A 24,159-nucleotide genomic window follows, 5' to 3' on the forward strand; every position below is an offset into this window, starting at 1 on the left:
AAGCACATACTGCAGCCTTCTATCCTGTGTGACTGACACTCCACAGGAGTCCTGAAACCCTGAGAATCAGGCCAGAAATGCCTGCTGGAGGGCCTAGAAGATCAGTGACCTTCAGGCACTTCTGTCAACAGATCAGGAGATCCAAACCAATATATTGTTAGCTTGGCTCTGAAAAGTAAAGTTGGATACAAATGTTTTCAGTAAAAAGAATGGCCAGTCATAATGTGAGTAATGATTGCTTTGTCATGCTCATTTAAAATATTTGGGGGAAATAACAAAAACTTACCATCTGTCTCCAGCCTAAGAGGAATGATTTGATTCTGCAGTGACAAACTTTAGGAAAAGATTTTTTTCCTCTTGGAAACCACTAAAGTTATTAGTTACTTCAGGGAACAAATATGTCATTTATTAGATAACATCTGTGAACCTAAATAGATTCTATAACATTCAAGCCCCCTCCCCCGCCGAAAACATCCCACCAGAAGATGACATAGACCTGAAGAGTGTACCAAAAGTATGAAAAAAATTGGCAGATGCAGATCTGGTTTTGTAACTATCATTAATTGTATCTTACTTTAATAATTTGATTAGTTATTACTCTGTTTTTTTCTAATAATTCTTGCATAGACTACAATTGTTATACATCACCCTGAGCTGGCTTGCTGAGAGGGTGGTATATAAGTGGAACAAACAATTAATATTAATTAATTAATTAAACAGTATAAATCGTGTTTGGGGTCACAGTTGATCATTAGTATTTTCATAGAGCTCATTTGAGTGGCAGCCCCATGTTTATAGAGCAGCCTTCCCAGGGAGGCTGGATGGGTTCGCATCCTGGTCTCTGGTTATGAACAGAGACCTGATTTTCCGACAATCAGTTTGATAGTTTGTCCATCTATTCATCAGTGTTGTTTTACTATATTCCTTATGAATCAGGCAGTACAGCACAATTGGCTTTTCACATGCACGAGAGCTCTAATGCTCTTCTGGGCAGGCAATTCTTTAAACAGACAATTAAACCTATATCATATAGATCAGCCATCAATGAACACTGTGCTTCAATAAATTCCTGCCCTTCGTTGCTAATCAACATAGCCCTTAATGCAGCTAATGGCTGCCGATGAGTTTAAATTGGCTGCATCTTTGCGCACGTATAATTTTGGGAGAACCTAACATAAATTGTTTTGACAGGCATTTGTAGCTGCTCGGCATGAGCCAAACAGACTGAGTGAATTCGTTCACATCTGATCACCACTTTCAGATACAGTCAGTTGGATGTGTTTGTGGCAAAATGTGCAGTTTTCCTTGATGGTAGCATCCTTACCCCCCTGTCCAGTTCACTGGATGCCCCTGAATTCTGGCATTACAGGAGAGGAAGAAAAAATCTCTCTCTCTCTCTCTCTCTCTCTCTCTCTCTCTCTCTCTCTCTCTCTCTCTCTCTCTCTCTCTCTCCATGTTCTCCAGACCATGCGTAATTGTGTCCTGCCACCGCTTAGCCATCCTATTTCCTGAACTAAAACTCCTCCAACTCTTCTGCCTTTGCTTTTATTGATTGAGTTCATTCACCTTGGTGTTGAAAGGGAAGGGCTTGTCAGGGCCTTTTTTCTTTAAGGTTTCATAGAGCATAAGTGGGTTCCTGTCCTGACTGTGGCCTCTTGTTTTTCAGCAACCTACAGAGATAATAGCTTTACACCAGAGGGCACCGGATGCCCTCTCGTGCTGCTTGCAGCTGAAGAGTTCTGGCCAGAAACTGTCCACTGAAAAGAAGCCACTGACGCCCACTGAACTGCAGCAGTACTGCAGCTTCTGCCATGAGGCTTCCATCTCCAGCGTGGGGGATAAAGAGGCCATTGACCTGAAGATGAGGAGGAAGGCCTCCTGCTTAGAAGTGCGCAAACTCAACAGTGGCCAGACGGCAACCTCCTTGCGACTTCCATCCCAGCAGCATCGGACAATACAGCTCCGAGAGAGGAAGGCCACTCAAATGCTAGCTATAGTATTGGGTAAGTTTGCAAAGCAGTGAGGGCTCAAAGGAGATGGTGCACGGGAGACACGCATTACAGCTTCCTGACTTGTTTTTCATGGCAAGTTGATGTGGATTTGATTGAAAGAGGAGTGGGATGAGCTCATTAGCTCTTCCCTGCTTTCCTACTCAAAACTGATATGCAGCTCCTTTTCCACACATGGAGAAAACAAGGTGGGTATTGCGTGCTTTCTGCTATGGGTTGAAAGCAGAAACAGCAGGCATGGAAGTAATAATGCAGCCTTTTCTCTACACAGTTCTGGCTTTTAAAAAATTGGGTGACTTTCCATGCATCTTCTATGCTATGTCTCTTTGGGATAAACACACATAAATGCTTGCAAATTTAAATCTATAAAAATATAAAGAAAAAGCCCTACAGCATCAAACCAAGGATCTATTATAGAGTTTCTGCCACCTGTGTGTGGGGGAGGGGTCATTACTTAAAACAGACACAAGGAAACCACAATTCAAAGCAACACATTCCCATGAGGCTGCATGAAGATGAATCAGTCTTTTCAATTATCATTCTGCACAGGTACCCATCTCCTGACTGAAGAGGTCAGGAGTTTATTTATTTCATGTCTTGGCGAAAATCTTCTTTTCTAGCCAATGATCACTCAGTGTTGCCTTTTAAGAACTTTCTTTAAAATCACTCTAGTTATCTTTGAACAGATAATTTTTAAAAAAAAAAATCACAATTATAGCAAAAGCGCTAAAATGAGAGTATAAATGAGAGTATAACTAAGAATGCATACATCTACCATTTATAAATGCAGTTTCTAAAATTCGTAGCAAGTCATTTCAGAAAAGACAGGAGAGTCTCTCTATAAAAGAGGCCTGTGTAATTCAAGGCTTTAGGGTATGGCTATCTCATGTGGACGTAAATACATCAGCCTCGCACGACTATATTGAACTGTCTGATTTCTTCTCTCCAATGGCGTGATATGTTAGACACCTCTGAGCCCTCCAAAGAATAATTGTTGCAAACTCTGTTCTATTTGTTCTAGGATTTATTCTGGGCATGAGGCCAATAATACGTATGTCATTCTTCTCAATTCTGAAAACTGTATGTTAGCTAGAACAATGAAAAATGCACTTTTTCAGAGTCTCACAAAAGCCTAAACTCAAGCTCTGAGGCTTACTATGTCAAAACACAAAATATTAAAATCCACTCCTGATTCCTCTAATCCAGTGTCCTGTATCTGACAGTGGCCAACAAGATGTCACAGACTTCTTTCACTATTCCCCTGCCAGGCAACTGGTATTCAGTGACACGCTACTTCAGGAGATTATCTGTCATGGCTAATATCTGGTGACAGATTGTCCCCTGTAAACATAAGGAAGAGTTCACTTAGCTTTTTTAATATGTCAGTTCAGTTGTTATGGCTCTGTGGTTACTTCACCAGGCATTTAGCTTGATCTTAACCCCACATTTTACTATGTCACCACTCTGAAAGCAGGCCGAGGAGTGACTCTGGAAGGTCATTTCATATGTGAGACCGAGCAAAGCTTTTGGAATTATGGCTTGTAGTAATTCTAATGTAAATTTTTTAATCATTCTCTTCCCCTTTTTATTTTTCCTTCAAGAACATTCACACATGAGCACAAATCTATGGCATTTATTTTTATCCTATTCTTCTTCCAACTAGCTCATGGTCATATGATTCTACTCTCCTCCGCTTTATGATCAGGGCAACCATCTGAGAGCCATTCTAAGGTAGAATTTTACATCCCTATAAGCCCATTGCCTTCAATGCCTACCGCTGTGTAGGATGGCAGTGTCAGTGAGTTTCATGCCAGAGTGGGGATCTGAACCTGCCTTTCCCCAGTTCTGGTCCAACACTCTCCCACAGTGTTCTCAACAACAGCACAAGGAATTTGAAGGGATGAATGGCAATCACACAATACCTCCACTGTAATGTAAAATTCTGCAGTTTTGTTTACTGTGTGTTTTCAATATGCTACTCTGGTTATCTGAATTTGCCCACTGGAGGGTGACTTGGGGAATGCGGTTTGTGTAAGGCAGGGGTAGTCAACCTGTGGTCCTCCAGATATTCATGGACTACAATACCCATGAGCCCCTGCCAGCATTTGCTGGCAGGGGCTCGTGGGAATTGTAGTCCACGAACATCTGGAGGACCACAGGTTGATTACCCCTGGTGTAAGGAACAATTTCAAGCTGGGTTGAAACAAAGTAACGATGTTTTCTCATTCTCCTTTAATCTTAGGGGCGTTCATAGTCTGCTGGCTACCTTTCTTCTTAACACATATATTGAATACCCACTGCCAGTCCTGTCACATCTCCCCAGAATTGTATGGAGCCACTATATGGCTTGGCTATGTGAACAGTGCCCTCAACCCCATCATCTATACCACCTTCAACAGTGAGTTCCGCAAAGCTTTCCTCAAGATCTTGTATTGCTGAAAGCTTGGAGAGTGACACAGCACTACCTTCCAGGTGGATGGGGCAGCTGAGATGGTGCTGTATGTGCATGGGAGAGAGAGCATGGGGCTTTTCTTCACTGCCGGTTCTCTAGCAATGCTTCAACAACAATAGCAATCATGGGTCCTGAAATGAATATTGATGCTGAAAGGATCCACATGAGCTATTGGCATTTTTGATAAACATCCATTACAAGCCAAGATGCACCAGTGTTGTTCCAGCACATGGAACTTTAAAAGGGCAAAGTTCTATGAACTTTTCATCCAAGGGATATGTATCATATTGTGAACAATTCTGAAAAGATTCCTATAGGAATTGTTGGGAAACAAGGAACACTGAAACATTTACACCCAGTCTTTGAGGTATAGCACATCCATTATCTGCAACAGCAAGATTTCAACCAATGTGAATTGTAAACCAGAATGTGATTGCACTACTCAGTTATGCCAATGACTGTATATCAAAACATCATGCTGAAACCAGACCTTATGCAAAGAGGAATCTTTGCAGTGGCTTCCATTCATTGATATGACCTCACTTAAATTTTTACTAGCTGCCTGTTGAAAAACTATAGATGCTGCTAAGTAGATAAAGCAAAAAGAGCCGCTTTAACAACACTAATGCTTGTGATGTATTTTAATGCTTCTGAAACATCACATATTCTTTGAGTATTTGCAGCATATACCTTCCTTGGAAATCTATCCAACCAATTTCAGTGCGTCTTCTAAGTACTGTATTTATGGCCAGGGTGCTAGACAAAGAATAAAGATGTTTTATGCTAGGATTATATGGATTTAAGAAAAGAAATACCTTAGATGTGGTTTTCTGAACTTATCTTGGCAGTCATTTTCAAGATGAAAATAGTTGTGCTGCAGATATGTGCAGAGAATTCGATTTGTGAAACTAGAAAATGGTTCTCCCTTTAAATTCCAGAAGTTTTGTAGTATGAAAACCTAAAGAGAGGGGGCTGCATGCCATAGGCAGCAAGGGTTGCTTATTTGTTTCCATCATGAGGCTCTACAATTACTGAGTTATTTAGCTATATCTTCTGAAAGTGACCTTGGCATTCCAGTTCTTTCCAATTCCCTCTAGATTCCTGGTTCAAAACTGATCTGTCTCTTTGGCATGAGAGCAGATACGTCAGTTGCATCTGGAGAGGCCAGAAGGCAGGCATCCGAGAAAATCAAACATCTGGAGCAGACCAGCCAGGCAGAGGTTGGGGGCTAGAAAGAGCAGAGGCCAAGGAGACTGAAAAAAATGAAAAGGGTTAAAATACAGGAAAAGACAGAGATCAAAGAAATACAGCATGTTATACTGACAGCAACTTTTCTAGCAGCTGTAGAACCTTAGCTGATCTGAAGCAAAATCTTTCAGTTGTTTGAACTAATAGAATTCTTCCCAGTTCCACACAACAACTGTTTGTAAGGACCTGATCCCAGAGTACTGTCAAGGTGAGCTTTGCGTATTCTTTTTCTCCACATAGCAAATAGACAGCAGGTACCTTCCAATTATTTTGAATAAACACAAAAGCAAGCACCCTTAACATTAATACGTTTTAAAATCTCTTTTATATTTATTTATTTTATTTATTTATTTATCATACTTTTATACCGCCCTCCCCGGAGGCTCAGGGCGGTTTACATTATAACAGAGAACCATACATAAAACAGTCTGTAGAACATGTACACCAATAACCAACAATTGCAACCAAACACAACACAGTATAACAATAAACAATCATAACACAAACAGGTCCAGGGCTTGTTCATGGGATTCTGAGGGGGGTGGCTTATTTGATTTCATTCTTCTAAACAACTGAATATCCAAATGTATAAAGAAAATTCACTATGTTATTGTATTGATTAAGTAAAGATCCGTTTTTATTATAGGGAAATTGCTTTCTGGAAGTTTTTAATTAGTAAATTGGGGGGAAACTATTTATTTGCACCTTGTTTTCATGCCAAGGAAAATGATTAAAATGTATTATATGACAGCAACTCTTTGATAAGAATGCTGTATAGCTCAGGCGTCTGCTAGTGACAGGAAAATATTTCTGGCTTCTTAACATCCTTCTTGCTGGAATAAGACATTGAAGTGACTTGACAGGAGAACCACCACTGGATCTCCTTAAAAAATGGTAAATTCCAGTTGTGTGGACCTTAATTAGAATCAAGACCATGGTATGGAAGGATCCTTTTCAGCATGGTGAGAATGTTCACTCAAACCTCTGAATGGCTTCTCCAGAAAAGAGCAATGATTAATGTTGTTCCTTTGGGTCAATGTTCTCCTTGAGCTAATGTCAACACATTCTGCAATGTAGTATTCAGCTTGATGCTTCAGGGGATCTTGCTTAAGCTTTCCATTGACCCTGAGATCAACAATGAATGCATTGCTAACGGACATGTTTATTCACTAGCTGATTGAACTTGTCAGCCTACGGATGCCCTTGCCTCTTCTAGGAAGTGTCTCCTTAGCTCTTAATATTAGCATTAAACATTCTCCTTGCTTCTTTCTTTTCCTAGTGGGTGCTAACGGTGGGCTCTCTAGCAACCATGTGCATGGGAGGGGCCCTACAAAGTTTATGTCAGTAAGCAAATGCAATAAAAGGATTACAACATATTTCTGTCCATATCTTGTTATTTAGCATTGCTGTGATGTTCTCCAGGCTGTAGATTTCATAAAAGAGGGTATTTGAACCACCGATACTGCTAGGAAAGGGGATGCAATTATAACAGTCTAAAGGGTGAGGGAACAATGACACATTAGTAGGTAGGATAGAAATGGGGAGAAAGAAATGTGGCTAGGGTTGAAAGGCTTGGCAAAAAATGTTAGGTGATTCTAAGAGCTCTAATCAGAAGCCAAAATCTTCCTAGGCTCCCAAACCACTAAAAAAAAAACCGGTGGGGGAACCCAGTAACTAAGTTGATTAGGCAACAAACATGATAGTCAAACATTTGCAAAAAGAAGAAATCGTACAGGAGTTCAGAACGTCCTGTACAGCATATATGGTTTGCCTCATTTTTTAAGAAGATGGTTGGAAGAATGTGCTAGCAGCATGAGGGCATGCTCTGAGCCCCGCGCTGTGGGAGTCCCTATGCTCCCACATTATATATATATAAACACAAAACAAAATAATTGAAAAAGTCAGACAAGAGAGATAAGGCCAAGGTTGCAAGTACAAGAAAAACAGCTGGGACAAATTCATTTTCCACCTTTTTAAAAATATGAGTGAACACAAGTGAAGACTGGATGCCCACAGGCAACCAAATTCCAATGGTCAAGTGCAGCCAAAGCAAAACGGTGAAGATGAGCAATCAACAAGGAAATGTTATGCTTAGTAAGCAGATGAGTACATGAAAAATGCAGCAGACCAGAAGGAGTGCAAAGACAAAATAATAATAATGAGTGATAGAGTGTAAATATTTGTAAATCAGCAAAAGCAATTCGAACGGAATCAGATATGGAAAAGGAACACTCACGTAAGGAAAAAAGGATATTATAATTTAAAAGCCTAAAAAGCTGTGCACGTTCTTCCCGATTATTCCCAGACACATCACAGCTGACCCACAAAGACATTCAATAACTTAGAATCAGCCTACTTGCCTTGAAGATCTAATCACAGGATCAACAATCTTCAGGTGTGCTGCTGTTACAGATCATCTCCACAGAGAGCAGTTCTCCTGGAGAAAATGGCTGCTTTAAGGGGCAGTGTACTCTGCTGAAGTCCATCCCCTCCCCAAAGTCCATCCCCAGTGTCCTCTCCCAAAGTCTCCAGGTATTTCCCAATCCAAGACTGGCAACCTCAGCAAATAGGGATGGGCACAAACCAGGAAAATGCAGTTGAGTTTGTGGCAGGCCTGGTTCATGGATCACAAACCATCATGAACTTGTAAGAGCCAGACGAACTGGTTCAGTAAGTAAAATCCATGGCACGATAGAAAAGTAGATAGATAGTCCCCCAGTGTGCTAGAGGTACCAAACTCACAGGGGAACTCAGGCTTACTCTCTTCCATTTGGTCTCTGAGTTCTACCTGCCCTACAAGTGAGAACTGGATTCATAGGATCTGAGTTACGTACCCCCAAAGAAGGTCTCCTTATCTTGTTTTCAGTTGGGGGGGACAGGAAAAAAGCAAGGGCAATAGAAGCTGAGCAGAACAGAATCAAAGTGCCAGAGAATCTCTGCAGCAGGAACTGGTAGGAGGCACATAGAATCATAGAGTTGGAAGGGGCCATACAAGCCATCTAGTCCAACCCCCTGCTCAACGCAGGATTAGCCCTAAGCATCCTAAAGCATTTTTGCAAGCCCAGCAGAACTAGTACAATGTGCCCAGCAGAACCAGTGCCACTGTAGCAATGCAAACCCCATGTGACTTAGGTCAAGCCAGAGAATCTCTACAGTAGAAACTGAAGGTTTCCCCACTCTAACGTAAATTTTTGTCTCCACAAATTGTTCCCCGACTAAGCTGCCCTTGTAGTGTTGTTTCTTTATTATAAAACCAGGACTAAAGCCCATTTTAAATCAAAACAAAATGGGTGCTAAGCCGGCGGCACTGGGGAAGCCTTCGCACGGCTTCCGGGGGGGGACGGGCGGAGATCGGCCCTCGGAGGCCGGAGAATTGCCGGGGCCTCTCCCGGCCGCAGCTCCTGCAGCTGGGAGAAGGCTGACAGCCACCAACCGGAGTTCGGACGGTAGATGGGGCTTCTCCCGGTTGCAGGAGCGGTCTCGGCGCATCCAAGGCGTGGTGAGGGCACGGCTGTGGACGGCAGAAGCCAGGAAGGCCCCCACCTGAGGGCAGACCATGGCCGGCGCTTCTCCCGGCCGCAGGCTCCTGCAGTCGGGAGAAGGCAGAGAGGGCCCCAACCCCCCCCCTGGAGCATGGCCGGGGCTTCTGCTGGGCGCAGGAGCAGCCTCACCACATCGTAGACGCAGCTCCTGCGGCCGGTAGAAGCTGGGAAGGGCCCAACCCGAGGCCAGACCACATGCGGCGGTTCTCTTGGCCTCGGCGCAGTCGGCCACTCACTTTCCCCGTCCCTCCCCGGAAGAGACGGCAACTTGTGACGGGCGCGGCTGGCTGTTCCAGTCCGGAGGGCATGATGCTGGTGAGCATGCTGCATGGCCTGCCAGGGAGTTGCAGGAGCAGGCGGGCTGAAGAGCTGCGGGTGGCTCTGAGCAGCGAGGAGGAGGCCGAGGAGGGGGGAGGTGGCAAGCGGTGGGTTTTCGTGGTGGGCGAAGCAGGGACGAGGGGGGGAGGCGGCAGCAGGGTTGCGTTCTAAGGGGAGGGCAAGCGGAGGCCGCTCCCGCGGCCAGGAGAATGCAGAGTGGGCCCCAACTCACTGGGGTCGATGGCTGTGGCTTCTCCCGGCTGCTGGAGCGGCCAGGAGAAGCAGGAGGAGGAGCAGGCCAGCTGGAAGACTGTTGGCGCGGAAGACTGTTGGCGCCAGCTGGAAGACTGCACTGAGTCACCAGCCGGGCGAAGCAGCCAAGTTTTTATCCCGGACAGGGCCCACCCTAACTCCTCCCCAACAGCCCTTACTGCTTTATTTAATCCGCTCCGCAGGATAATAAATCAGGCTGTCTCACCCTATCACTGCCAGTAGATTTGGATTTACCTCAATCCTGAAACCATTTGGAAAGGTATAAAAGCACTCTTTTCTAAAACTTTTGATAACAGTTCAACAAAAAAAAATATTTTATTTAACATACAGGGGAGGGGTAGACAGAATGAGGAGATAAAGCAACTGTATAAGGAACAGTTGTCATACAATTTGTAGAATCTGAATTATGGGCTTTAAAAGGTTTAGATACATTGGGGTTGAGGTTGACACAGGGAGAGCCAGCTCTCCTAAAATGTGTTCAGCTCAGTTTCACATCTTTTGGATGCAATTTATGTTTACATTCAACAGGTACAGTGTGATCCTAGGATTTAATTTGCATTTCATTTTGGGAAGCCATTAATTACTTTATGTCTTTCACCTTCCGTCCTCACCTTTCTTCTCTACTCCATCTTAAAAAGGTGTGGCAAAAATAAGCAGGAGTCTAATAGCACCTTAAAGACTAACAAGATTGTATTCCAATTAAAATTTTCATTGACTAGAGTCCACTCAATTAAGGTGACCAGATTGTCCCACTTTTGGAGGGACATCTGGGGGCACCTGGCAAATTGTACTTACGTTGAAATTAAAAAATATATATTACAATTCTATTTTTGCATTCTATGCATTCTATGAAACTTTTTGTTGCTCCATATATATCAAATTTTTAATCAAGAACCCCCACCCCACCCCCACCGCGGTCAATGGTGTCCCGCTTTACCGATGTTGAAATCTGGTCACCTTACACTCAGTGCATGCACTGGCAGGCATGAATGGTCAAATTTTACATTACAATTTGCAATGTGTAGTGCCTGAGTTCCATCAGGTTGAAAATATCAGGTGCAAATGGAACTCATTTCCAAGGATGCAGGTAGATGATGTCCCCTGAAGGTAATTTTGAGTTGTAAAAACAGCGGAAGGCTGAAATCCCTCCCACCCCTTTCCATGGTCCTGATCCAAATTGGGACCTCACACACCTGACAAATGAGTTCCTTCACACCTGACATTTGCTTGAGACGGTCATCTTGGGGGCACCCATACCCTTATATGTGACTGGTTACGCATTCAGCATAAACTGAGCTGAAAAATTACTCGGAAAATACCTTACCTGCATTTTTTAGGTATTATTTAAGCTGAATACAGATCAGAGAATCTGATCAGATACCAGTGTATCTGAGCCCAAGTAAAGCCATTCCCCCTCCCCCCCCCTCTCGCTTTTATTCAGGTGTATTCAGCTATACAAAAGATCAGGTGGGGCGGCAGGAGTGGAGAGCTCTACACTGCCTTGACCGGGGTTGGCTTCTCCTACAGCTCAGTTTCAACAAAGCTGCAAGAGGGACCAGCCCAGGATCAACTGGGGCAACAGGAAGTGGGAGCTCCCAGCCAGGTCTGCATGTGGTAGGGAGAGACCTCTCTGGGACACACACATGCTGGGGCCAGCTTCTCCTGCAGTGTGAATTAAATTGGTATTTTTCTTCTTGGGTCTATTGGGCCTGAAAAAAATCACGATTTCTGAAAAATCCCAGATCCAAATTCCATACTGGCATTAAGATCCAGGATTCTTTGGAAACATCCCCTCCAAAATAAGGTGCAATAGACTCGAACCAAAAACCTCTCCCTTTTTGTGCACACTTCACGCTATGGATATTAAAAACTGCAGGAACAAATGGCCGTGTAATGAAAAAAGTACATGCTGAGAATTGAGTATGTATAAAGAAAATGTGATGAAGAAAACCAGGACTTGCAACTTGCTGAATCGTAGCATTCCAATCATACAAATTGTATGGATGGAGTAAGAGAAGGAGAAGAAGAGTTGGTTCTTATATGACGCTTTTCTCTATCCAAAGGAGTCTCAAAGTGGCTTACATTTGCCTTCCCTTTCCTCTCCCTACAACAGACACCCTATGAGGTAGGTGAGGCTGAGAGAGCCCTGATATTACTGCTTGGTCAAAACAGCTTTATCAGTGCTGTGGCGAGCCCAAGGTCACCCTTTTGGTTGCATGTGGGGGAGCAGGGAATCAAACCCAGCTGGCCAGATTAGAAGTCCGTACTCCTAACCACTACACCAAGCTGACTCTCATTCCTCCCAAAAGGAAAAAATTGGGTTTAGCAGTATGTGTGCACTCCTCAGCAGGGATCTACAGTCAATCCTGGCTCACTGAAAATATATTTATTATAACAAGGACCAAAATTCCTGATGTCACATGCACACAACACATGTTGAGAGGGTACAATCCTGTGTGTACTTAACTGAGAATAAGCCCCATTGAACATAGTGGGATTTACTTTGGATATTACATACAAGGAACTACTCAGTCAGTTTACTTAAAAATATCATAGGTGTACTCAAATGAAGTCTACCTTCATAAATGAAGGGTGCCTAGACTCTATTAATCCTTCCAGCCCCACATTCTGCTTTGTCACCTACCCTCTTCCCATGTTTGCTACACGTTTTACCTTCCCTCCAGTCCTTGGTATCTCTTTATGGTTTTCTTTTTTTACTCTAGGGTTGCCATCCTCCAGGTATTACATCATTTCCAGATGACAGAAATCAATTCGTTTGGAGAAAATGGCTCCTTTGGTGGGTGGATTTTATGGCATTCCTATGGGAAACAAAAAGGAACCAGAAATAGAATCAAAAGCCTAAATTCACTGTTACAACAACTGGTATGTAGTGACAAAGAGAACTATTATAATAACCAGTATAAAAATATAGAAGAGAACAGCAAAAAGATCTGTTCCATAAGATCCAATAAATGCAGGAGAAATTTAAAGCATGGTTAAAGGTAAAGGTGAAGGTATCCCCTGTGCAAGCACCGGGTCATGTTTGACCCTTGGGGTGACGTCCTCCAGCGTTTTCTTGGCAGACTCAATACGGGGTGGTTTGCCAGTGCCTTCCCCAGTCATTACCATTTACCCCCCAGCAAACTGGGTACTCATTTTACCGACCCTGGAAGGATGGAAGGCTGAGTCAACCTTGAGCTGACTGCTGGGATTGAACTCCCAGCTTCATGGGTAGACAGCTTCAGACAGCATTTCTGCTGCCTTACCACCCTGCGCCACAAGAGGCTCTTAAAGCATGGTTAGGTGGGCTGAAAGATCAACATGAAAATACATTAAGTGGACAAACTAAAGAAAAGATGGGAACTTTACTAAATAAACATAAAGATGAGATTAAAGGATGACTGATTCCTTCCAAGAACTCTTTTTTTGGGGAAAAACCTGTCATTTTAGAAAGTAAAGTGAAAGGTCCACTCAAATCATTTGGAAGAAACAAATCGCTAAAAGTAGCAGAGAAATTAATGGAGCTATTTGACGCCATTAAAATTTATTTATTTATTTATTTATTGATTTGATTTGTATGACCGCCGCTCTCGGAAACCGGCTCGCGGCGGTTCACAATGTTTTAATACAATACAATATATTAACCATTAAAATTCCCCATTAAAACCCCATTAAAATAATGACTGAGTCACAATGATGGCGATTAAAAAACTATTCCCGTACAGGCCCACTGGATGAGCAGAAGGGAACGGATGGATAATTGGGCGTAGGGTGGAACAATCTGGGGAACCAGGTCAGTCTAGTACTGGCCTCCCCCCTCCGGGGAGAGGGGTCCGATCTTAGCCCCGGGCCATCACCCGGCCTTAGACAAACGCCTGGCGGAAGAGCTCCGTTTTGCAGGCTCTGCGGAACTCAGAGAGCTCCGACAGGGCCCGCAGCTCTTCAGGGAGCTCGTTCCACCAGGTAGGGGCCAGGACCGAAAAGGCCCTGGCCCTTGTCGAGGCCAGGCGTGCCTCCCGGGGTCCTGGGATCATCAGCAAATTCTTACCCGCAGAGCGAAGTACCCTGCGGGGGGCATAAGGAGATAGGCGGTCCCTCAAGTATGCAGGACCCAAGCCGCGTATAGCCTTAAAGGTTAATACCAAAACCTTGAACCTAATCCGGAAACAAACTGGCAACCAGTGCAGCTGCTTCAGCAGAGGCTGAACATGGGACCTCCAAGATGATTTAGTGAGGACCCGTAGTTTTGATGTCCATCAAAACTCTTTACAGAAATATGCTGTCAAATATGGAAAACAGAATAATGGCCCACAGCCTGGAAATGCTTAAGCTACATTACAATTTTAAAAAAAAAAGAAATGTCAAAGATCACAGCAACTATTGGACCATTGTATTAATTTCTCACATGAGTAAACTGATTCTCAAAATCTTATAACAAAGATATATGAAACAAGAAATAACAGATATTCAAGCTCAATTCAGAAAAGAGTTACTAAAGAACATATTGCTAATTTGCATTGGTTTCTAGAGAATACAGAAGAAAATCAGCTTGTTTTCCTTATATTTTACAGCAAGGCTTTTGAACTGTATGGATCATGAAAAAGTTTGGTTTTAAAAGAACTGGGGGTACTACAACATCTGATTTTGAGGTGCAACCTATGCTCTGGACAAGAGGCTTTTGTTAGGACAGAATACGGGGAAACAATGGTTTCCAATTGGCAAAGATGTCAGACAAGGATGTATTTTATCTCTCTATCTGCCCAATCTGTATGCATAACACATTGTAAGAAAAACTGGATTAGATTAAGATGAAAGTTGAGTGAAAACTGGTTGAAGGAACATTAGCAATTTAAAATATGAAGAACATACCATATTATTTTAGTTCCACAAAGAAACATAGAAACACATACACCACTAAGAAATAATCTCTACTCAAGGACATTGCCTAGTTCTAGTTGCTTCCTTTTCAAGTATGGATGTTATATTGATTTTCAATTAGATACAGATAACCACATTAGAAGCTGAGATGGCAGAAGTTTGACAGTGTGATGGCAGGGAGCAAAAGGGGACAGCTGTAAGAAATTTGTGTGTGTGTGTGTGTGTGTTGCAGTGCAGTGTAGAAAGAACAGCTGTTGTGTTATCTTTTCAAAGCTTTGCAAACAGGCGCTTTTAAAATTAGGGTGCTTAAGAGGGATCAACTTTTTAATAAGCAATAGTTAGTTATTTGTTAATTAAAATGTGATTTTATAAAATTCACAAGGCAGCTACCAACAAATTAAGACTGACAATGTCATCAATTTAAAAATTCACTCCGCCATCCCACTCTCCAAAGCACTGCAGTGTAGGAGCAATAAATGTATGAAGAGGCGAAAGGACAGTAAGAATAACAGCAGCTTTTAAACAGAGTCTCTCAAAAAGGCTCCCTCCTTAAAAGCACAGCTTTTAACTGATTTCTAACCTTTTATATGCCAAAATAGGAAAATGTATTCTTAAATTTAAAAAAATATTGCTCTACAACAAAGGCCTTCTGGTTTCCCTGCTGACCTGCAATTTGATTGCTTTCAGGGTCAGAGAGATTTCCTACCTCAGTTACAACCAGCTTTATGCCTTGGAAAGCCCTGACAGCTGCCCAAGCCAAGCTCTAAAACCTCTCACCACCATCTGCCTGCCCCTTAAGATTCCCACGTACATATATCTCTTCACGTTTCTACCTGGAAAAGTGAGCTGTGACCCACAAAAGGTCATATTGAAAAGCTGTCAATGTTTAAGATGGCACCAGACTTTTGTTTTCTTTGCTGCTTGAAAATGCGAGGGCAATAAAGACGCTCCTGGTGAAGGAAGGAGAAAGAGAAGAGGCGGCTTTGTGGATAGTGACATGTTTGTAAGAGTTAGGTGGAGTGCATTGCAGAAAAGCAGCGATACAATTCTCTGCTTAAAAATAAGAGAGAAAATCAATGGTGCCTCAAGGCTCAAATACACCCAATGCATTTGGAGTACACATTTTCAAGTTAAAACTGGCCCTACACATTTTGTTTGTGGTTGTCACGGTGATCTCTCCAGGACAGTTTCTTGGGCCACTGTTTTCTCTATAAACTCATGGTACACATGGTTGGAACATCTTTTACAATGGTTTTTTAAAACCAAATCACAGTGTGTGTGTGTGTGTGTGTGTGAGAGAGAGAGAGAGAGAATCTGCTGCCAATCTTTCAGGTGTGTCTATGTGTAAAGAACTCAATATGACCAACACGTACAGAAATAGGATACGCTCTCATAGATTTTTCCTTACATAACTGTCTAAATTTATGTTCCCGTTAATGAAGTCTCACAGGTGCTGAGGGAAGAAGATGCTCAGTGGAATATGAATTATGTCAGGGCTTCTCTAACACAACTAATGCTCCCAGGTTCTCTGGGGTCTGATCTGGTTTGGGAGCTCAGTGTAGGTGGAGAAGAGGGTTCAGCATCCCCTCCGTTTCCTAAGCTGGAATGGCTGCTGGTGTTTTAATAAACAGCAGTCCTTCGTGGCCATTTTGGGCCTTGAGCACTTGGGTACATTAGTTCCCCAATATTACTTGTGGCTGTACCCTGACGTGGACAGCACAGGCAAGCCTGATCCTGTCAGATCTCAGAAGCTAAATAGAGTTGACCCTGGCTAGTTTTTGGATGGGAGGCCTCCAAGGATATAGGTGGTAGTTCCTCCAAGGAGCACCAGAAGTCATTACATGGGGGCAAGAAATGGCAAACCACCTTCGAATGCCCATGGCTGGACTGTCAGATAATCCTAATTTCTCCTGGCTATACCATGCATGCCATTTGATAAATACTTGTGACTACAAGTGTGGTTGGGGAATTCCCAACCCTGACCCCATATACAAAAAAGAGCTATGCTTTAAAATCTATTGCTGCATGTTTGTTTTGCTGAACCAAATGGGAGCATGGTTTTCCTCTCCAAGCCAGCCAGGACATGGTTGCTCATGACGGAAAACAAACACTAATGAGAAGCTGGCACTGCAGTTCCCCAATACATATATATTCAGTCTGTTCTAGACTGAATAAAGAAGATGATTTAAGTTTGGACAATAATAGTTCTATAGCAGCCCATTGGTTTTCACTGGCAAAGAACTGGGGGTTTGTGCTCTGTTGGAATTAGCATTGACTGCCCACTTGCCTCCATAATATCCTTTCAACCTGTCCATTATTATTTAAGTATAAGACTCCAGATCTTTCTGTCCTCAAAGGATACATGCCAGTAAAGGCTGCCCTGAACTTCCCATCACAAAGGGAAGGACATTTGCAAAAGAATATGAAGTCATCAAAGGCACATCATATACAAGTAGGCTTGTACACCAGTTTTAAGAAATAGTTGGTACAAACACAATCTCTCTCTCTCTCTCTCTCTCTCTGTCTCTCATACTGCTTCTTAATTTATTAGCTTTAAGCAATTACTAAAATATAGAAAAGCTAGACTGCATTTGAATGGCTATGTAAAGTATCACGGATGGATAAAACTTCACAGCTAAAGAATGATAGGTCTGTTATTATCTTCTAGCTAGAAGCAAAACCTGTTGCACCCAGGAATACAAAGGGCACTAACACATATACCTGCACTGTGACCTTTCTAGGTTCTGCTCCCCCCCCCTTTCCACTTGATCTTGAGACCCAGTGTGGTGAAGTAGTTAAAGAGTAGCAGACTCTAATCTCAATAGCTGGGTTTGATTCCTGACTACTCTTCCATTGCAGCCAGCTTGTGTGTGTATGGGGGGGGGCTTCCTACTTCCCACCCACCCCCACATCTCCCAAAGGTGGGAGAAGCTTCTGGATCCCCCAGCCCCTCTGAGGAGAGGCAGGGTGGGGGAAAGCAAAGAGCACTCCGATGGCCAGCTGCAGGGCCATGTGGAGGTGTTTTGAGACCAGGACCTGTTAGGGAGAACTCTTCAGAGGAAAAGCCTCGCCAGGAGCTCCCAGCTTCACCCAAGCCTTAGCTGGATGAGAGCATAACCCAGCAGATAAACCAGGGCTTAGATTCCAAAGTTATTGCAGGAGCTCATCATTTCTCTGCCTAGCCTCCAGCTGCAGCTACCTACCTTGTCAGCCCACCTGGCTCACCTGAGCCAATTAAGCAATGCCAGCTTTGTGCTGGAAGAGAGCTCTAATCTAAAAGGAACCACACCATTTTAGCAAGACAGTTGCTGACTGCAGAAGCTTGTGAGTCATTAGAGTGAGAACTGAGAGGCTGCTGACAGCCTATATTAACTTGAAGCTGGGAAGCCTAGGTTGTGTAACTGTTCCTTCTGCTGATGCCCTTGGACTGCCTGAATGAACCCTTGACTTATTGGACTGAGTTAAGACATTCATTGCATTCTTTGTCCCTTGGCATTCTGTTTTTGAAATATTGATTCTCACTGCCTTCCTGGCAGCTTGTCTGTGCATCTTTCCAGCTGAGAGCTGAAACCTGAGACCAACACAGGAGGCAAAGGAAGCAGCTGGCTCCTCTCCCTTACCTGGGGGAGATGGAGGGTGGGAAGAGGCTGAAGATGGGACAACTTACCAGCAGCAGGGCCTTTTAGAGAGGCCAACACTTCTTCCACCTGGCAAGCAGCAGGAAGAGGAAGAAGAGGACAGAGAAGCCCCATGATTGGCCCTCATTGGCAGAGCGCTCTCTCCATATTGGTGGTACACCCCCAAGGAGGGCCAATCCTGCAGGGAGTGAGTTGTCTGCATGCAATTTGAACTGTTCAGCCCCAATTGGCAGCGTGCAATTTGAACTGATTGGTCCTCATTGGCAGAGTGCTCTCTCCCTATTGGTGGCACACTCCAAGAGAGGGACAATCAGGTAGGAAGTGAGTTGTCTGCATGTAACTTGAACTTTATATTTAGTTATAGGGATGATAGTGATTAGTGATCCAGATCAGGGGTATCAAAGCAACTGGTGTGCCAGAGGGAACAACAACAGTAGCAGCACTTGTGACAGCTGTCCTTGGCAGGCTCCCAGGTCCTGTGTATGGGACAATGTCTCTTGAGAGAGGGGGAAGCCACTTCAGTTTTGAACTGGGGAAGAAGTGAGGGAAACAGTTTTACCATTTGCCCCCAAGTGCACATTCAATAGCCATTGCATTCATGTATTAGATGTCTCGAACCACCAGAAAGAAAGAGAAGCATAAGGTACATATTGACATGACAGAAATTACATGGCAGGACATGACTTACAATATGCTATAGGCAGCAGTATAGGCCAACTCTCAATTATTTAGCCATGTAAGTTTGTGAACCATTTTTCATGGTGCAGTCTTATAAATAAAAGCAACTTTTAAAAAGTGCTGGGACTCTAATATATCCACCATTGTGTAAGACATTATTAGACCCTAACTATGTATTGAAGAAATGGGATCATGATATTTGTTTCCATGCAAATGGGTCAGTGACACCCAAGTTATTACCGACGGGATGACTAAACCAAGATCCATATCTGGACAAACCTGGAATCCATTTTCTCCATTGTTCTCTGGGTTCTCAAAAGACTTGTCAGGATCAAGGGCTGTGACATGAATGAGCCACTAGAGGAGGCTCAAGTATTTTTCCTATGGAAGAGGAAGGGCGCAATAACCCAGAACTGACCTTAATGTAGAAGCTGTGTCTTTAGCCTTTTGGACCCCTCCCAGGAAAAAGGATGCAGGAAAACACAGCATAATCAGCTAGAGAATTTATGAACGCAGTTGTTCCATGATGGCCTATATGTATTTGGAACTCAGAGCCAAGTTGTTGTCTGACTGCTGTAGTGTGGCCGACCTCTCTGGCTCACTGCCCAGGGAATTATTGCCAGTTTTAATAAGCTTGCTATCATAGCCACAAGGTAGGCTAATTGAGCTGTACAACAGAGCTGTTTTTAATCAGCTACGAACAGGCTTGCCCTTTACTGCCGCGGCTTCCTTAGCAACTCAGCTCTATGTTCATCAGCTATGAGCAATTTGAACATAACAAGAAGGTGGATTCAGGTGACCTGTACATCCCACTGACTGATGGGCAGCAGCGTTTCTCCTGAATCACCCTCATTATTTGTAGACAATGATGCTTCTCTGCAGAATTCATTCTTGAAACATTGGATTTCTAACAATACATGCAAAAAGGATGTTAACTTTGATGGAGAACCGGCCAAAGGACAGCAGATACTCCACATGACTATGAGCCATGATCTGTTGGGACAAATTTGTATAGCAACGTAAATATATCAGGGAAGTTGAGAGCACAACATGAAAATGATAATTTTTTGTCTGAAATTAGGGATTTTACATTGTTTACATTCGAGGTTTTCATTGTTGATGTAGGACACATCTTCTTGTGCATGTCCTCAAACGGATATGCATACAGACGTGACATCTGTAGTCCCATCCACGGAGCGTGCCAGAAGACGTAAAGCAGGGGTAGTCAACCTGTGGTCCTCAAGATGTCCATGGAATACAATTCCCATGAGCCCCTGCCAGCAAACGCTACCTGTGATGTAGAGGACCTAGCCAGTGGCCACGCTGCCCCTGGGGCTTTAGCAGTAGCCACCATGCTCCCACGGCCCTGACAATGGCCATGCAGACCCCAGGGGCCTAGGCAGCTGCTGTACGACCAGCAGGGGCCTTAGCAGTGGCTGCCCCTTCCCTGAGGCCTTGGCAGTAGCCATGCTGGCCCCGGGTGTCTAGGTAGCGTCTGCATAACCAATGGAGGCCAAGGCAGCAGCAGAGGCCGGAGGAGAAGGTAAGGAGGAAGAAGAAGGGGGATTGGGGAAGGGAGCATGGGTGTTTGCTTGGGTGGGAGGGAGGGAGAGGGAGGTTGGGAAACCAACAGGTAAGGGGGGAAACAGGAAGGGAGGAGGGAAGGGAGTCTGTGTGTGTGTGTGTGTGTGTGTGTATGAGGGGGGAGGGGGAGGAACTAAGGAGGAGCTTGGGAAACCAACAGGTAAGGGGGAAATAGGGCAGGAAAAGAAGGGAGTCTCTGTATGTCTGTATGCTTGCAAGGGAGGAACCAAGGAGGAGGTTGGAAAACAAACATGTAAGGGGGAAGGGGGAGAAGGGAGTCTCTCTCTCTGTGTAAGTGTATGTGTGTTTGCAAGGGAGGGAAGGGGACCTGACCAAGTAGCCCCAGGGGAGGTATGTGTCCCACATACCCTTTGAGAGTCAGACTGTCAGTAGATTTCTTTGGCTAGAAAGATGATCAGTGTATGCCCTCTCAGCAAATATTGAAAAGCTGATTTTCTAAACCTGTCATGCAACAAATTTTTCAGTTGCTAGTTAACAGGAATTTAGTGACCACATCCCTTAGGCAATGTTGACAATTGAAGGTTGGAAAATTTTAATTAGTCACTTGGCCAGCCTACCTACCAAAACCCCATCCGTCCTGGGGGCGCCCCGCAGGGTATGAAGCTCTGCCCACATGCAGTTATTGAGTGAGTGCTTCTGTGACTCACAGGAGCATCTTGAAACAGAAGTGAATTCTGAATACTGAATTTGGAGAAAAGGAAAAGATAGAGAGCCAGTTTGGTGTAGTGGACTTCCAATCTGGCATGCCAGGTTCTATTCTGCACTCCCCCACATGCAGCCAGATGGGTGACCTTGCGCTCACCACGGCACAGATAAAACTGTTCTAACTGAGCAGTGATATCAGGGCTCTCTCAGCCTCACCCACCTCACAGGGTGTCTGTTGTGGGGAGAGGAAAGGGAATGCAACTATAAGCTGCTTTGAGCCTCCTTCGGGTAGAAAAAAGCGGCATATAAGAACCAACTCTTCTTCTTCTTCTAGTGTTTCAAAACTCAGTAAAGGAAATTTGATTAGATTCCATAGTTGTTTAAAGAAGGAGGGAAATGTATGTGTGTGTTATGGGAAATAATCATGTTATGTTTCAGGTTTCTCAAAAAATTATTTGTACCACTTCCATTTCTGATCCTTTTGCAAGTAAAGCTAACAGATCCCCAAACTTTTCTGCACAACAGTTTTCATATTACATTTGTGTCACACATTTTCTGCAAGGAGCTTGGAGCAGCATCAATGGGGCTATAATATTTTATCCTTATGGAAACTCTGTTCAGATGAACCCTAAATCTAATAATGTGAATACTGAATTTGCTGCCGAAGATAATAGGAGCTCCTGGCTGTTGCCAAAAGTATTTTCTATAAATTAATCTAATTTCATACCCAGAACTCCACACAATTACCTCTCTCTAATATATTGTTTCCCTGCTAATTGAGTAGTGGAAAGTTCCAAGGGGCAGAACTATGAAGTTTACTTTCCTTTTGATGATGGAGCATTGGAGACTTCACAGTATTTTATTTACAAATAAATGTCGAAGCAAACATACCTGCAGCAGCTAGCAAGCCTGTTATACTATGCATCTCATTTCCAGAGAAAGCTGAAGGCGCCTTTTCTTCTGCAATCTGGAAGTTTGATTTCTGCCTCAGTTCTCTCAAATGGAACTACAGAACTGACCATAAAGTGTGTGGGTTTGTTGTGGGTTTTTTGTGTCTCTGAGCCATCACTTCTTGACAGGCCGGAAAACTTCCTCTTTCAAAACAGCATCTCAGGGACCAACTAAAGAGAGATTGAGTCATGTATCACTCCCTGCCCCCCCTGCCCCCCCCCCAGCAATCCTGCCATGGAAGCTGCCCTCTCCTTCAGAAGACTAGAGTGTCTCTTTGCCTTCCTCCGGGCTTGTTTTTAGGCTGGAAATGTTTACCCTCACCTGCTTGTTTCTTGAATGGGGAAAAGATAAATGTGTATGTTCTTTTTATGGGAGGGAGGTAAGTTGAGTGCAAATCTATCTGGAAAAAAGTCTCTCCCACAAGTCTCTCTTTTTTGACAGACTGCAGTTTCTGCAGTTGCATTTTGTAAAACAAAATACTTTGGGGAGGGAGGGGAGGCAGCAGCCCCTCCCTTGCATCCTTGCAGAACAGGAAGCATCTTTTGTTTTAAGTCTCTGGCCCCAAGATACCTGCAAAAGAAAGAGGTAAGAAAAGCAGCCACCAAGGAAAGGAAAAGACTTTGTGTAGAGATAATAAACAACATGTGGAAATAAAGAAGGCAGGGAGAAATAGAAAATGGAAATTAAAGTCTGTGTCAGTCTTCTGCTCCTGTATCCATCTCACCCGTCCCATTTTAATTAAACCTTGTCCATGTAGAACTAATAAAACAGTCAGTGCTCTTGCATGCCTCACCCAACTGCACTCTAAGCAAACCAAGCAAACCAAAGTCTTTACCTGCCTCACCAGAGAACTGGAGGCCTGAGCCTGCCACATTTCATAGTTACTTTCAGGGGATGAAAACCGGAGGTTCAGCATAGAAAATCCATACCGAGTCTGCAAAATAAGATCTTTGGAGATGGCTTAAGACTTCTGCATGCTTTCTGAACTTCCCTGCCAAATTTACTCTCTTCCCAGACGCGTATTTTTACTTACATGCCTCTGTGGTGAAAAGGGTTACATTCGAATTGGGCCACTTGCAAATGCTTTCTTTCGAAAAATGTTCTCTGCAGAGTACTGACGATTAAGGACAGCAGGACCATAAAAACAAGTTATGGGCTCATGTGCAATTGCTTCTGCCTAGCTCTAAAACAAAGTAGAAAGTTTCCCAGGCTGCCAAGAAGGGCTGCCTCTCAGAATTGTGCAACTAAGAAATGTGAAATTGTCCTGTTTAATTAAGAAAATGCAGCAAGAATAGATCTGGCTGTAGATGTTGAATCCCATCAGCTTTTCCACCGGGGGAAAAGAGAAGACGAGAAGATAGCCTCTGACCACAGAAACAGCTGTGATGTGGGTTGTAGGTCCAGCATGGACAAAAACAATGAGAGCTGTAGTAAAGAGGGGAAGTGGGTGAGATGGAGTTAAAAAAAAAAAACTGCCTGGATCCAAGCAGCGGTGCTGAAAAATGCTGCTAAGGGTGCCCCCATTGGGTCTTTCAAGGTAACAGAAGAAGAGTTGGTTCTTATATGCCATTTTTCTATACCAGAAGGCGTCTCAAAGCGGCTTACATTCGCCTTCCCTTCCTCTCCCCACAACAGACACCCTGTGAGGTGAGTGAGGCTGAGAGAGCCCTGATATCACTGCCCGGTCAGAACAGTTTTATCAGTGCTGTGGTGAGCCCAAGTCACCCAGCTGGTTGCATGTGTAGGAACAGGGAATGAACAGAGGTAGTTTGCCACTGCCTGCCTGTATCCCATACAATTCTAACCATGGCTTAGCTTCTGAGATCTAACACAATCAGGCTCGCTTACCTTGACCAGGGCCTTTTTTTGAAATATTACTCAATTTGTTTTATCTGGCCTTCTGGTCTACTGAATTTAAGGTC

The 24,159-nt window shown here is 43.8% G+C and overlaps 1 protein-coding gene and 1 long non-coding RNA gene across 3 annotated transcripts in view; one reads left to right on the plus strand and one right to left on the minus strand.

The window, feature by feature from the left end:
- Positions 1–5,293, plus strand: part of DRD3 (dopamine receptor D3) — a 28,506-nt gene extending 23,213 nt beyond the window's left edge. Inside the window, exons 5-6 of the mRNA XM_077341958.1 lie at positions 1,667–2,003; positions 4,252–5,293. Coding sequence (XP_077198073.1) covers positions 1,667–2,003; positions 4,252–4,448 — 534 coding nt within the window. The 3' untranslated portion in view covers positions 4,449–5,293. The remainder of the gene's footprint in view (positions 1–1,666; positions 2,004–4,251) is intronic.
- Positions 1–21,333, minus strand: part of LOC143839643 (uncharacterized) — a 30,688-nt gene extending 9,355 nt beyond the window's left edge. Inside the window, exons 1-3 of one of the 2 annotated variants that reach the window (XR_013231808.1) lie at positions 21,203–21,333; positions 12,516–12,661; positions 5,277–5,714 (exon numbers count right to left, since the gene is read on the minus strand). This is a non-coding gene — a long non-coding RNA (uncharacterized LOC143839643). Of the gene's footprint in view, positions 1–5,087; positions 5,715–12,515; positions 12,662–21,202 lie in introns of those variants that run through there. The other variant, XR_013231807.1, reaches the window with a different exon arrangement.
- Positions 21,334–24,159: the final 2,826 nt, after the last annotated feature.

Source organism: Paroedura picta, chromosome 6 (genome assembly GCF_049243985.1).
Source record: "Paroedura picta isolate Pp20150507F chromosome 6, Ppicta_v3.0, whole genome shotgun sequence".
Taxonomy (NCBI): Eukaryota; Metazoa; Chordata; class Lepidosauria; order Squamata; family Gekkonidae; genus Paroedura; species Paroedura picta.